The 13,661-nt window shown below is 36.4% G+C and overlaps 4 protein-coding genes and 1 non-coding gene across 5 annotated transcripts; 4 read left to right on the top strand and 1 right to left on the bottom strand.

The window, feature by feature from the left end:
• The first annotated feature begins 1,171 nt into the window (after window positions 1-1,171).
• On the top strand, window positions 1,172-1,242 carry TRNAG-GCC. The gene has a single exon. It is a non-coding gene; the product is annotated as a tRNA-Gly (tRNA).
• A 13-nt stretch (window positions 1,243-1,255) lies between these two features.
• LOC113340671 (serine/threonine-protein kinase rio2-like) lies at window positions 1,256-3,031 on the top strand. Its single transcript, XM_026585792.1, has 2 exons — window positions 1,256-1,363; window positions 1,437-3,031. The coding sequence occupies exons 1-2, from the start codon at window positions 1,333-1,335 to the stop codon at window positions 1,898-1,900; spliced, it is 495 nt and encodes a 164-aa protein (XP_026441577.1). The 5' UTR covers window positions 1,256-1,332; the 3' UTR covers window positions 1,901-3,031.
• Window positions 3,032-3,122: 91 nt separating this feature from the next.
• Window positions 3,123-4,306, bottom strand: LOC113340670 (uncharacterized protein At5g01610-like). Its single transcript, XM_026585791.1, has 3 exons — window positions 4,104-4,306; window positions 3,745-3,799; window positions 3,123-3,630 (listed from the first exon to the last, which is right to left on the bottom strand). The coding sequence occupies exons 1-3, from the start codon at window positions 4,188-4,190 to the stop codon at window positions 3,257-3,259; spliced, it is 516 nt and encodes a 171-aa protein (XP_026441576.1). The 5' UTR covers window positions 4,191-4,306; the 3' UTR covers window positions 3,123-3,256.
• Window positions 4,307-5,017: 711 nt separating this feature from the next.
• LOC113340516 (Golgi to ER traffic protein 4 homolog) lies at window positions 5,018-8,957 on the top strand. The gene is made up of 12 exons (XM_026585651.1): window positions 5,018-5,175; window positions 5,272-5,354; window positions 5,457-5,535; window positions 6,032-6,113; window positions 6,454-6,607; window positions 6,760-6,850; window positions 7,063-7,146; window positions 7,411-7,457; window positions 7,603-7,731; window positions 8,139-8,223; window positions 8,338-8,421; window positions 8,499-8,957. The coding sequence occupies exons 1-12, from the start codon at window positions 5,125-5,127 to the stop codon at window positions 8,523-8,525; spliced, it is 996 nt and encodes a 331-aa protein (XP_026441436.1). The 5' UTR covers window positions 5,018-5,124; the 3' UTR covers window positions 8,526-8,957.
• Window positions 8,958-9,195: 238 nt separating this feature from the next.
• On the top strand, window positions 9,196-12,311 carry LOC113340515 (protein trichome birefringence-like 33). The gene is made up of 6 exons (XM_026585650.1): window positions 9,196-10,284; window positions 10,479-10,776; window positions 10,896-11,067; window positions 11,164-11,363; window positions 11,472-11,633; window positions 11,782-12,311. Exons 1-6 carry the CDS (start codon window positions 9,993-9,995, stop codon window positions 12,119-12,121), a joined length of 1,464 nt encoding a protein of 487 aa, XP_026441435.1. The 5' UTR covers window positions 9,196-9,992; the 3' UTR covers window positions 12,122-12,311.
• Window positions 12,312-13,661: the final 1,350 nt, after the last annotated feature.

The raw sequence follows: 13,661 nt of genomic DNA, 5'->3' as shown, positions 1-13,661 counted from the left end.
CAGTCCGACGTAACTTCACTTAACTCAACTGCCCGATCAAGAAATCAATATACTACCATATATGGGAGGAATGGTGTTAAGGCGGATGGTGTTGAGTTTGTTGGCCGTAAAAAACCTTTTGCTAAGCGTGTAGTAACTAATTTCTACATAACAAAAAATGGCAGCCAATTTTGTGACAATCTTAATCCTTTGCTTAAATGCGGTTTCCGGGATATCTATGAGGCCATACACATCAAAACAAGGTTGGTGCAAGAAACCTAGAACATTCATTGCTGCCTTCTTCACATCCTCAAAAGTGTACTTATCAGGTACCCCTGCAAGATGTGTCATACCTTTGTAGTTATCATTACCTTCTTTGTGCACCCATTCTCCATCGTAGTGGATGAGAACAGCTTCGCTTATCATTATGGCGACGACAAATTTGCAACTGCATTTCACAAAACATAACATACTATCAGTTATAAGATCATCCTGTATCATGAACCCTACATAAATTAAGTAACCAAACCAAAAAATTAAAGATAACCCATACCTTATTTCACTGTAAACTATATAAATAAACATGGATTCGAATCCCCAATACATATTTAAGAACCCTAACTTTGAGTTTGAAATTTAAATTAACCCAAATTTAATTAACCCTAACTTTGAGTTTGAATTTGAAAGAGCGAAAAGTTAAGCTCACCTATAGATCCTTCCTTCTCTATCAGAGACTCGGAGCACACCAAATGCAAAATATCAATATGGGGTTTGATCTTATAATATTTGGTCATTTTTACTTGTTACTTCTGTGCTCATAACCCATGCACATTGTATAAAAAAAAATATATTGGAACTGTGGCCAAGTAAATCGATTACCTGAACAAAGAGGTTACAAAAGAGTTGGAAAGTCTGTCTATATACTAAAAACTAAACATGAATTCGGAAACAGAAGATGAAGCTAGAAATGAGTAAAGTTTTGGAATCCAAACCCATGGAATCTGTTGGGTTTGTTTCGAACAACGCGTCAAAATCACCTGCACATGCCAGAACAATTCAAATAAGCAAAATATACTTTTACAAAAACTTTAATCGTATTAAATTTTCCAAATAAAAATGCTAGGGGTCGCGGCTCAGGTGAAGGACCGATATCTGACCAGATGTTCCTGTTATGAAGCATTTTTCTCATTCAGCACCAGTGGTCTAGTGGTAGAATAGTACCCTGCCACGGTACAGACCCGGGTTCGATTCCCGGCTGGTGCACTTGTGTTTTTTATAACCATTTTTTTCCCCACTTCATCTGTTTACATCACTTTTAATCAAATTCTGAATCTCAAAAAGAGAGAGAGAACAATGTCGATCTCTGCAAACGAATTCCTTGGAGGTAATTCCAGTTTAACATTAATCTTCAAAATTAATTTCTTATTTTCCTGATAATTTCTCTTTGAAAATTGCAGAAAATGATGATGATAATAGCGATTCTGATACCAATAATCTAGATGATGATGGTCCTGACTATTACCAACCAATCTCTACGGATGATGATGAAGATGTTGATCATGGATTCCAAATGATCTCCTCTAATGGTCATATTGAACCTGAAATTGGGATTCACACTCTCGATCTCAACCACGAAGAAGAGGAAGAGACGATTGAAGATGAAGAAGAAGAAGAAGAAGCTTCGAATTCAGAAATCTCAAGAGCATTCATCGAAGATGAGAATCGACGTAACGCTCCATTGACACCGGAGAACTCAAATCGAATCATGAATGCTATGCGTGGGATTTCATTTCAAGCAGGATTTGTACCTGATTGGATTAATCAAGTTCCTGATGATCGTTGGATTGATCACCTCACAAACTTAAGACAACTACAACCCAATTCTACTAGTACTTCTTCGACTACTGCTGCCCAGAACTGATTCGATCCCATCATATTGTAGTTGTTTCTGTGGATTTGAATTCAATTTATTTGCAGTAATCAATATCATGATCATCAATCAACTATCTTCATTTTGGTTTATGCATCCCGTATCAGATCGGTATATCCCACATATCGGGTTAGTATATACCACGTATCTGACGCTCTTCGGTATAAGCCACGAACACTGGGTGCCGCAGATAAGGCTAGTGACTTCATCAAAACCCTAATTTTTGAAACATCCTCTTCTCTTGTAGTAGTAGTCTTTATTCTATTCTATAAAATGTGGTGGAGGCTCCTCACTTCACACTTATCTGCTTTGGGTTCTTCAAAACTTCCTCTAATCATTCGTCTGTCCAAAATTTTATTACTGTCAACTGCTCCGAATAAGATTTGAAATTTAGATCCTTGATTAGAAATCAAGAGAGTTATAGGGAGAGTCTAATTTCACTTAGATCCATTGCTGCTGAACTTTGTGATATCCGCCATTGTTCTAATTTAGTACATGATTTAAGTGAAACTAGGCTCTCGGCATGACTCGTGAAGCACTGGGTCGCTCAAGCACTAATAGAATTACCTTTGCTGTTTTGGAATCAAGAAAGTTATGTTGAAGGCTTATTTTTACTTAAATCGGCCTTGGAAATGTTCATTTATGTGCTTTTTCTAAATGATTTGAGTCAAACTAAGCTTTCGTCATAGTTCTTTTGTGATTTTTGCTTGAAAGCAATGGATGTTGTTTGTGCTTCCTTTTGCAGGGATTCCTGGATCACCATATTGTTGTTCCTTCTTTTCATTTAGCAGATCGGCAGAATGACAGGCATATACGAATGATTTAACCACAGGAACTTCGTCTGTCCAATTCAAGTGTAATGGATCTCATGTCTAGTAATGGTTGTTTTTTCCATGCTTCAAAATTCAAACCTTACTTTCCAGTAATGGCAAGACTAATAAAGACTAGATTGTTTCAATACAAGACGAACCCATTCTGCTACTATTTAGATCTAGATCTGATTGTCAACAACTTCTGTTATGTCTAAGTTTCTTCTTTGTTTTGCAATATCAGTTTCTTATTGTGTTTTGTAACTGAACTGCTAATAGCAATAACTCAGAAGTTTTAGATTTTTAATCACTAGTGGAATGATGTCAGTACCAGTGGGATTGAATATGCTTCTTTCCAAATGATAGAAAATGATGTATTGGAATTTGAGGAAGATGAATGAAAATAAGAAAATAACCATTGTTAGATTCAAATACACACGAGTTTTTCTACAGCAAACTTTTGGATCAACAATCACAAAAAACAAGAGGTGAAATTGCCAGAAAAAAACTATGGAAAGCAGTCCCCCCTCCGGCAATGTTAAAACTTATCGGTACCCACTCCATCTCTGATCACCTCATAAGCCTCTCTGCTTCTCGTTCTCTTCAATCCAGCCGTGAAATGAATCTTCGACGCACCTTCCGTGCATATGTTTGAAACTTTCACCCAAATCATCACCTTTGTTTTGATTCCTTCCACATTGCTTAAGCTTCCCTTCTCTAGATGTCCAGTCACCGTAGTGTTGAACCGCAGGACCGATGAGTCTTTATATCCGACTTCACAAACAGATGGTATGTGCACTGTTAACTTATGTGTATCTTCGTCGAATTCATAGTTGGTTGCATCTTTTGGAAAAATACCAATTGCCATGTCGTATTCTTTTAACAATTCTACCAATGGCTTTTGCATTTTACCTGTAAAGACAAAGTTAAAATTACATGGAATTGCATAATGATGCAGGATTTTGGTCCACAAAAATGAAGATACCGGAACTGGCATATACATTACAAGAAAACAAATGTTGGTACCTTTAACTTTATTAACCAACCATTTAGCTCCTCCTTCTATGCTGTTTTGCATTGACTATTGCAAACCAAAAAAATTATGCATTAATTCATGAAAATTTAACAAGATCAACAATGCAAATCATGGTTTGTTGAAACCGTATCGATGTTCATCCTCGAATGCACCATGATTTTTCATTTTCATTGAGTCAACCATACAAAAGAAATCCAAAAATCCTTGGATGACGTTAAACAATAAAATTGTTGAACAATTCTCCTTGAAGATACAAATTTTGTTGATTCATTGGTGGGTAATGGATATCTATTAGCCTAAACGTATGGGAAATAAATGAAATTGCATATAAGAGATGTGAAGAACTTACAGTAATTTCATTACCAACGGAGCCAAGCTCTTTGCTTGCTTTGTTGCTAAACCATAAGCTTCCAACCTTGCCCATTATTTGATCCATCTCTATTTCCTCTTTCTCTTCTTGACTCTTGTCAATATGGAGGATATATGATCAAAATTAAGGGAGAGTCGGAGAGAAAAGAAAAGAAAAAGCTTTGTAAACAATAATAGAATCTCGTCTTAATGAAAAACAAAGTTTAGGCATTGAAAATTTGGATAGATATTTCCACCCAACATTCTTAGTCGGATGTTTCCCAAAGGACTCGAAATGTTATGTACCTAAAAGAAAATGTCATCTAACATCTAGCTTATTTTTTATCAATTGATATTGTAAAATGGTGTAACTGTGTTGTCTGCTTGCTGAATCTAGGTTTTGTTATTGATCGTTTGATGACTTGATCAATCCTGTAACCGAGTTGACTCGCTGTAACACTTATTTGATGAATATATGAGGCTTTGCCTCTTTTCCTAAAAAGAAAAAAAGAAAAGCTCTTCTTTTCCTAGTTCTAATTTATTTGTGATTTTGCAGTTTTTTTTTATCTTACTTTGATTTTTTTTCCTCCTCCCATTACTATTAGGAAATATTGATGCCTATATAAGAAGGCCTAGCATCCCAGAGAAACTGCATTATTATTTGATTTTCCGGTACAGGCCTGATATAAAGTTCTAGCTCCGTCACTGCGTTACTGCCTCAGATTTGGGTGGAAGTATCCAAACACAAACGTGACTAGCACCTTCGGACCCCACGAAATTCTAAATCAGCGTGCAATAATCAAAACTTATTATAGCCGTAAAAATATCAGATTGTGATCAAACATCCGTCAGATTGATTAACCTTTTACCAACGTAGGTCCCACTCTCCTGTTCTAAACTGAATCTAGTTTTAACTACAGTCTGTCGTTTTCTCCGTTTATAGCAATCACTCCATTCAAAAATCTCTCCATCAGATCTTCTTCATCTTCCCTCACGGAGATCATCAGAGAAAGAAATCATCAATGGCTGCCAGAACCAGACTCAGAAAAGGACCTTTACCTCCTCCACAAGAGGTAAAAAAAAAACACAACTTTGATAATTACTTTTATATCCAACTGTGGATTTTTCAATCTAAACCCTAATTGTTTGATTTGGAATTTTTTTAACAGACAATTGAGAAATTAGAGAAAATTGTGAGTGATGATGGGAATCATTATGGTGCTCAGCAGATGTATAAATCTACTAGTGCAAGGTAATTGCAATCCCCAAGTTATTCAATTTTGATTATTTGATTAAGTAATTTGTGGATGAGGTGAAGTTTTGATTTTGATTGTCATGTGTTATATATATATAGGTATATAGCAGCTGAGAGATTTGATGAAGCTCTAGATATACTTCAATCTGGTGCTGTTGTTCAATTGAAGCATGGACAGGTACTATTACCCCCTTTTTAGAATTTTCTTTATTGGGCAATGAAAACTAAGATTATGAGCGCAATCAAAACTGGCAACTTTCGTTCTTGATTTGGAGTTTATTTAGTTTTTGGGTGTTTCCGGAAGTTGCATTAGTGTGTAATGTAATTGCTATTGTACTTATTGGGCTGTGAATTTAGAATCATTGTGATAATTCAATTTTCGGAAGTTGGTTAGTCTGCCCAATGTTCTCATACTTTCTGGGCTGTGTGTTATGTAATTAGATAGGAAGTTAGATTAGTGTGGCGATGTTGCTACAGTTGTACTTTCTAGGCTGTGATTCGAGAGCTGTTATGTAATTCGACAGGAAGTTAGATTAGTGTGGGCGATGTTGTTACAGTTGTATTTGTTGGGCTGTGAAATTAGAGCTATTATGCTTATTCAAGTTATGTTCTTTAATGACGATTCTTGAGTTGTACGGTTATATTGAATTGGGTATTGGGTTGGATGTTGACAGACTACTTGTGGAGGTGAACTTTCATTGATGCTTGTGGAGACACTTGTTAAAGGGAAATTTCCTTACAATGAAGAAACTCTAGGTAAGGTTTTTTGACTTTTTCTCTTTTGTTTTTCTTATTGTCAACATCAATTGGCTTGTAGGACTAGTAGTCGACTGTCATGGTCTGTGAATAGTTTTAAGCTCATGGTGCAACCAGCTTTGAGCTTCTCATATGAGTGACGTTAAGAGTTTTTGGTTGAGCTGGACACTTACCTTTTACTTCGAGAGCATTTATGCAAGACTAGGAGCAGGAAACATAAATTTTTAACGGATATGTCGTTCTTAAGGTGGAATCTCTCATATAAGTTCATGCTTTGGCATAACATTAACTGTTGCTTAATATATTCTCTTACCTTATGATGCATGTGAATCTTTATTAGGCCGTATTAAGAAGATACATGAGGTGTTTCCCCGGATTCCTTTGCCACAACAATGGGGAGATGATGATGAGGACATGCAAAAGCTTTCTGAGGCCTTAGGGGCAGCAAAAATACGTGTTGATGCTTGTTCATCATTCATGAAAGCTGCAATCAGGTGATGACTATTACTATTTCATCTTTTCCCTTATGTCAGACCTTTTATTACAGTGCTCAGAGATGATACCCGTCTGAAGACCTATTGTGACATGATTTTGATTTTCGATAACATCAGAATTTACTTCTAATTGTTTCTGTGTCTTGTCATAGGTGGTCTGCCGAATTCGGAAGTTTCAAGCATGGATCTCCTGAATTACATTGCATGATAGCTGAATACATAAGTTCCGAGTCTCCTGAACCGGTAAGTTGATAAGGGAAACTTAAGCTCTGCCACAAGTTGTTGTGTCATTGCCACCTCATGATGAATAAAATTTGTAACTTCATTGTAGATAAAGCATCATATGCTCTATTATATTGTTTAGAATTTGAAGAATAAAAGCACATTGAAAGAACTCTTATTCAGGGCACATGTAAAAACAGCATTACTAATATCTTGTTGCTACTGCTACGAAGGACATGACAAGAGTGACGTTTCATTTTGTTCGAGGAAACCAGCCTGAGAAGTTTGCTTTTGCCATTGTTAACTTCATGAGCAAGGTTAGCCCCTTTCAATGTTTTAAAACAGCAAATTTTAGATGCAAATACTTGACTTATCAACGTATTACTTTCCTAAATGTGAATTTACAATTCTGTATCATGTTTCACAGTCTACGTCAACTACACTCTTTCCTTCACAAGCATCTTCCTATTATCTTTAATTTACTTCTGCTTCTTTGATAAATTTAGAAACTTTAAAAAAATATATACTGAGAGTGAATCTTATAATTGATGTATTAATCTTTAATTCTCATCGCTTTGCAGTGCTACCCAGGTGAAGATGATGTGGCTATTGCACGAGCAGTTCTAACGTAAGGGTGCTTAAGGATTCGATCTTACATCTTTTACTATACTATTTTACAGTTCACTTTTCTTTTTTCAAACCTTAAAATCTTAAAATATTTTCTCATAGTCAGTGTCAGAAGGAAAAATCTTAAGATATTTTCTCTTTGTTAGGTATCTGTCTCAGAAGAATCTCAGAGATGCTAACAAGCTCATAGATGAGATAAAAAAGAAAGCGAAGGTGGATGAACTTGAGTTCCCAGACTCAGAATTGGTCAAGTTCATAATTTATCTTTTACAAACGTATGTGTCACTTCTTTCTTGTTTATTGGTTAACTTGCTATTATTAGCCCTTTGTAAACGAAGCATGTTAGTTGCTATATCCTACAGTATATAAATGCATATAGGCATCAGACTGGTTAAACTTGTTATTTGCTTGTCATTAAACTGGCTGTCACAACGTTTGGTTTCTGCTCTGACTTAGTAATACCGTATTGTATGAATCTCGTCTTCTGATAACACACTAAATTCAAGTAGTGTAAATTGGATATGCCACGCAGTATGGGCAGTCATATCATCAAACCAAATTGGTAACCTAGTTGTAATTTGCTCAAAGCATGTGATACTTGGTCAACTATCATATTAAGCTGAACTTCTGAACGGGTAGTGATTCTGATCTGGTAATATTTTTTTTTGTGTGTTTTTGGCAGTTTGGAAAGAGATGCTTTGCCACTATTTAGAATGTTGAGGCAAAATTTTAAGTCGAGTATCGACAGGGAGCCTACGTTTGAGGAGGTGAGTTTTCTTCTTGGTCTCGTATCTCAAGAATCTGTTTGTAATGTTATTCTGCAGTGTTTTCTTCATTGCTTCGTGGTGTGAAATTCTAACTGAAAGCTTTATGTGGTTTAGTTGCTAGATGAGATAGCGGAAAAGTTCTTTGGGGTGCGCCGTAGAAATCCTCTGCAAGGGGGGTTATTTGGCGACATATTTAAGGTGAGCAACCTGTTTGAGTATGAAAATTCATCCAGATTGAAACCATTCTGACTTTTTTTCTTCTTGTTTTATCGTAGATGATGGAAGGTGTTCCAGGTATGTGAAGATCATATTTAATCTCTCTCTTCTTGATCTGATCAAGAAGCATTCGTTGCTAATCCTCTTCAGCTGGAGGAATAACTCTCGATGCTGGTTTCAGTTTTCAACTCCCCAACTCTGAAGGGCCTTTGACCCTGAGTTGAGGTGACGAACTGTAAATCATCCGAAAGTAAGGGTCTGTATAATTGGACTGCTCATTTGCTCATTTTCTTTCTCGAACGAGTTCTATTTAATTTGTAGCCTTTTTCAGCAGAGGGGCTTTTCGTCTCTGAAAACGAACAATCATCCCTTTCTCCATGACCCCCACCATCTTCACTTGTACCACCACCATTACTTATTCCTCTTGGTTGACCCGTATTTAAACTGTATAATCTGTTGTACTATTAGTATTCACTCACATTCTTCATAATAAATCAGGCTCTAAATTTAGCTATGAATTATGTGTAATCAATGATGGTTGTTTAATAATTGCTTTAAGTTATAGCTGCACCATCTTTGTAGATTAAAATGCAAAATAAAAAGCTACTTTTTGGAACCAATTGAAAATGAAATGTAACCTAATGTCTCATCTTTTTCACCCAACCTAACTCAATCAGAAGACTGATGGTTTTAGCTTTCTTTGCCTTTACTTTTCATTACTATGTTTGTACCTCTGTTACTTAGCTTCTAATCTAAGTCGGTCATATTAAGTAGTTTTCCAGTGTCATACCCCACCATCATTGACCCCTTTTACATTAAATTCTTTAATCAGTTGGACGGTGAATATCAATGTCCAACGACCGCGTTTAATCTATCCGGCGTGTTCTGCATTGCCGGCAGTACCCATCTTACCTAATCAACTCCACTCAACCAATTTTTACCTGCAGGCTATGAGCTTGTTTTACTCTAAAAAGTGTGTTCTGTTTTCTTCCATTATAAAAAGCATTTCAAACCTACTTAATAGTAATTCATTGAACCAACTTAAAAAATGCATTTCAAAGTCCAAACCTACTTAATAATTCATTGGAATCTTAAATTCTTAATGTTCGCATCATAAACCTAACGATGTCAAAATATTTGCATATTAAATATTCTAAATCTACCTTCTAAACATTAAAATTTAAACATACACTTTCAACAACAAAAAGCAAAACCTACAAACTGATCACCAATACACGTACTGAACACTGTTCCTCAGTCATATTCGCATGACTTACCGGCCGGTCAGGACAAACTTTGCAATTAGCTGTTAGGTGGTGACAAATAGAGACACAACACCTTGAGGTTCTGCAACTTTTTTCACGTATATTAACGCCAGGACCATCAAACTGGCAAAAAAAAAACCTCCTCTTGTTAGATGCACACAAAATGATGGAGCTGTCCATATTCCTCAACTAAAAAAATAATAATACTGCACTTCTACGCATGACAAAAGTCCACACCTTCTCATATAACGAGGAATATCAGATACAGAGAGAGTGAGGGGAGACAAAATGAAACCGCCCATCTACTCTTCTTCTTCTTTGTTAATTAGAAAAAGTGTTAATGGGAATGGAAGCTTTAGTAAAACTAGAGGTCTTTCACCATATCTATCTTTTGGGTTATTAGGATTTATATTCTTTGCTGTTGTCTTCATTTACGGTCAAGATTTTCGCTCCATCTTTACACTACAACACGATGCAACTGTTACATCCAATTTTCGACATATTCATGATCATCAGCCTCAGCCTGAATATCATCAACAACAATCAGAAAATTCACCACCACCATCTGTAATTCAAACAGGTGAGTTTTAACTTTTTCCTTGCAGATATAATTGGATTCTTCTTGTTGTTGGAATAGTATCTTGCATCGCCTGAATAGTATGAATAAGTCTTGTCAGGGACTAATTCAGAGAGTCTGAAATAGTCTGATTAATGTAGTTCTTTTTTCCTTTTCTTGTTATGGTTTGACTGAATGGGTGTTTGTTTTTTGGGTAGAAAAGGAAGAAGACGACACTAACAGACTCGAAAGCGGAGTGCCGGCGATCGAAACCAAGGTGCTGTTGACTAGTACGGAGATTAAGGATGGTGATGACAATGATGATCATATAGCAGTAGATGTAGGAGAGTGCGATATATTTAGTGGGAAATGGTTATGGGATGAATCGAATCGACCTCTTTATGAAGAATCGGAATGTCCATACATACAACCACAACTAACTTGTCAAGAACATGGCAGGCCTGAAAAAGATTACCAGTTTTGGAGATGGCAACCCCATGGTTGTTCCCTTCCAAGGTTAGCTATAATCCCAATCTCTATAGGCATTCCAAGCAATTTCTTGATTAATGAATTTCATTATAGGAATTAGCTAGTTGTTTTTTGTAAAGTAATTAGATTTATGGTTGTATATTCAGTTTCAATGCAAGTCTAATGTTGGAGAAGCTTAGAGGAAAGAAGATGATGTTTGTCGGAGACTCTCTGAATCGGGGTCAGTACGTTTCTTTCGTATGTCTCATTCACAGATTGATCCCTGACCATGCCAAATCCATGACAACCGTCGACTCCCTCACCGTCTTTAGAGCCGAGGTAACCAAAATCTCAATTTATTAAGACACTGACTTCAAATGTAGTAGTAATACTTGCAATTGTTGAAATTGATGCTAAGGTTCATTAATTGTGTAGGAATACAATGCAACAATTGAATTCTACTGGGCACCATTTCTTCTTGAATCGAACTCGGATAATGCAGTCATCCATAGGGTGACAGATAGAATCGTGCGCAAAGGATCGATTAATAAACATGGTAAATATTGGAAAGGGTCGGATATTTTGGTGTTCAATACATATCTATGGTGGATAGCAGGCTCAAAGTTTAAAATACTGTAAGCAATTGTACCCGAAAACCTTTTGATGAACGCTCTAAATTGTTTTCTGATGCTATGCTATGTACGTATAAATTTTGTTGACAATGGCATGGTCCTTTTTCTCAGTACGCGTGGGTCTTTCAATGATGAGAAGAAAGAAGTAGTTGAGATGGAAACGGAAGATGTGTATCGAATGGCAATGAAGAGTATGTTGAAATGGGCTGAGAAGAATACGGATCTTAAGAAAACAAAGATATTCTTTACAAGCATGTCACCTACTCATGGCAGGTATAGTCAAGTAGAATTGTCATTGCAGGTTAACTTTGTTTCTGAAATGGATGAAATTTAGACGATAAGATAATCTGTAGAATCCACATATTGAATGTTTAGTACTTGACACCTACCATAAAACAAACTTACATGCCTTATATTGCAGGAGTATTGATTGGGGAGGTGACAAAGATGGAAGCTGTTTCAACCAGACGACTCCAATTGAAGATCCATCGTACTGGGGAAATGGATCGCGTAAGAGCATAATGAGAGTAATCGGAGATGTATTTAGTAAAACTAAGGTACCCATTACACTTCTAAACATCACCCAATTGTCAGAGTATAGAAAAGATGCACATACATCAATTTACAAGAAGCAATGGAGTCCATTAACACCGGAGCAATTAGCAAACCCTGTAAGTTACGCCGACTGTACACATTGGTGTTTGCCTGGATTACAAGATACCTGGAATGAGCTTTTATATGCCAAGCTCCTCCATCCTTAGTTAGACCAGTCATGGCTATATGTACCTACATCACGAGTTCCACACGTTTTTTTTTGCACCTTTGATAGGAGGAATTTGCAGAGTTAGCTACCATTTCAGGCTAATAATTCAAGCATTTGTATCAAAAAAAGAGAATTCATACAGTTGTCATTTATAAGAACTGGTTAAGATTTTTTTGGACCTTCTGGTATTTCCTTGAACCATAAATATAAACAAGGTCCAACGATCGAATTCAGGAGCAAAAAAGACGCACACACACACTTTAATACTGATTATAGCTAAGAAGGTTGGTGCATGAAAATCATAAATATTGGATGATTTTACTCGAAAATCATGAACACACACTTTAACACGGATTACTACTTAAACCCAAAAATAAAATAAAAAGACATATTAAACATTAGCAAGTGATCCAATATAAGCAGCTGCTGCTGCATATTTATCAAACTGACTCATCTGATAATCGCAAATTTCTTCGAAACTTTTTATCTTGAGAGCATACGATACAATCTTGCCAGGTAAAAGTATCAACGCCTCAACTCATCTTCATCACCATCTCCTTGCATATGAGCTACCTTTAGTATGCGGTAACCATTTCCATACTGTTTTGCTAATCCGCCTAGGTCCACACGACATATTGGTGTCCACCCACTGTAATCAATTTCCATCTCAAAGACGGCTATGCAATACCTCCACCCTTGTCCTCTAAAATGAGATACATATGACCCACGCACTCTTTAAAATAGTACGGCCTATCGAAGTACTTTTGCATTAATTCACCGCTAAACTGTGACGTTTTTAGTACTTGTTGATCAACATTGAAGTAATATAAAGTAGGGCCGTCAATCCAATTCAAACAGCCATTCCAGGAAACACAGTGGCGGCCAAGGAATTTAAAATCAAGCTTAACACATCCACAGAGTCTCCATGAACCTGTTTTCGAAGAATAGACTGCCTATCTGTTGATGATCATAATCATAATAAAATCTCCAAAGAAATACAATTTCATAGTAGAGTGATTTGTGTGGACTGAAAGCTAAGTAGAATTTCCAAGAAGTCGACTTAATGTTTTCATTATTGAATGGAGGTGGTGGAGGAATCGTTCTGTAACGTCTTGTGGAAGGATTGTAAACATAACGAATTCCGGTTTGACAACCAGAAGGAAGTCCGCACAAAAAAAGACCATTACAAGATTGTTGGATATTTAACCCTCGTCCTATCGGAGGTTGTTCATTCTCTTGGACTAAAAAACTTACGACATTAGTACTGATTTTGGCTGCTTTATCAAATAAAAGCATATCATAAGTTGGGATATGTTTAGATTTTGATCTTGGGATACTGGTAGTTTTCACCATTACCTGCTGCTGAAATCCTCCTCATCTTCGTGTGCATGCTGAAGAAGAGAATGTTGATAATAGAACTCGTACGGGTATAAGGTTTAGGTTTTGATCTTGGACTTCGAGGATAGTGGTAGTTTTCAAAGGTCCGTTCTAGGGTTTGGTTGGAATTAATTTTGTAGAAACTCTTTGTATACTTGCTC

The sequence above is a fragment of the Papaver somniferum genome, unplaced genomic scaffold (assembly GCF_003573695.1).
Source record: "Papaver somniferum cultivar HN1 unplaced genomic scaffold, ASM357369v1 unplaced-scaffold_22, whole genome shotgun sequence".
In the NCBI taxonomy this organism is placed as follows: Eukaryota; Viridiplantae; Streptophyta; class Magnoliopsida; order Ranunculales; family Papaveraceae; genus Papaver; species Papaver somniferum.
The sequence above is the reverse complement of the archived record's forward strand: the minus strand, read 5'-3'. Positions and strand labels throughout refer to the sequence as shown.

Coding starts and splice junctions, on each gene's coding strand:
- LOC113340671 (XM_026585792.1), top strand. CDS start 1,333: ATGTCGATCTCTGCAAACGAATTCCTTGGAG. Junction 1,364..1,436: donor TGCAAACGAATTCCTTGGAG/GTAATTCCAGTT, acceptor TGAAAATTGCAG/AAAATGATGATGATAATAGC.
- LOC113340670 (XM_026585791.1), bottom strand. CDS start 4,190: ATGGATCAAATAATGGGCAAGGTTGGAAGCTTATGGTTTAGCAACAAA. Junction 3,800..4,103: donor CCGTTGGTAATGAAATTACT/GTAAGTTCTTCA, acceptor GGTTTGCAATAG/TCAATGCAAAACAGCATAGA. Junction 3,631..3,744: donor GTTGGTTAATAAAGTTAAAG/GTACCAACATTT, acceptor TTGTCTTTACAG/GTAAAATGCAAAAGCCATTG.
- LOC113340516 (XM_026585651.1), top strand. CDS start 5,125: ATGGCTGCCAGAACCAGACTCAGAAAAGGACCTTTACCTCCTCCACAA. Junction 6,608..6,759: donor TTCATGAAAGCTGCAATCAG/GTGATGACTATT, acceptor GTCTTGTCATAG/GTGGTCTGCCGAATTCGGAA. Junction 7,732..8,138: donor ATAATTTATCTTTTACAAAC/GTATGTGTCACT, acceptor TGTTTTTGGCAG/TTTGGAAAGAGATGCTTTGC.
- LOC113340515 (XM_026585650.1), top strand. CDS start 9,993: ATGAAACCGCCCATCTACTCTTCTTCTTCTTTGTTAATTAGAAAAAGT. Junction 11,068..11,163: donor TCACCGTCTTTAGAGCCGAG/GTAACCAAAATC, acceptor TTAATTGTGTAG/GAATACAATGCAACAATTGA. Junction 11,634..11,781: donor ATGTCACCTACTCATGGCAG/GTATAGTCAAGT, acceptor CTTATATTGCAG/GAGTATTGATTGGGGAGGTG.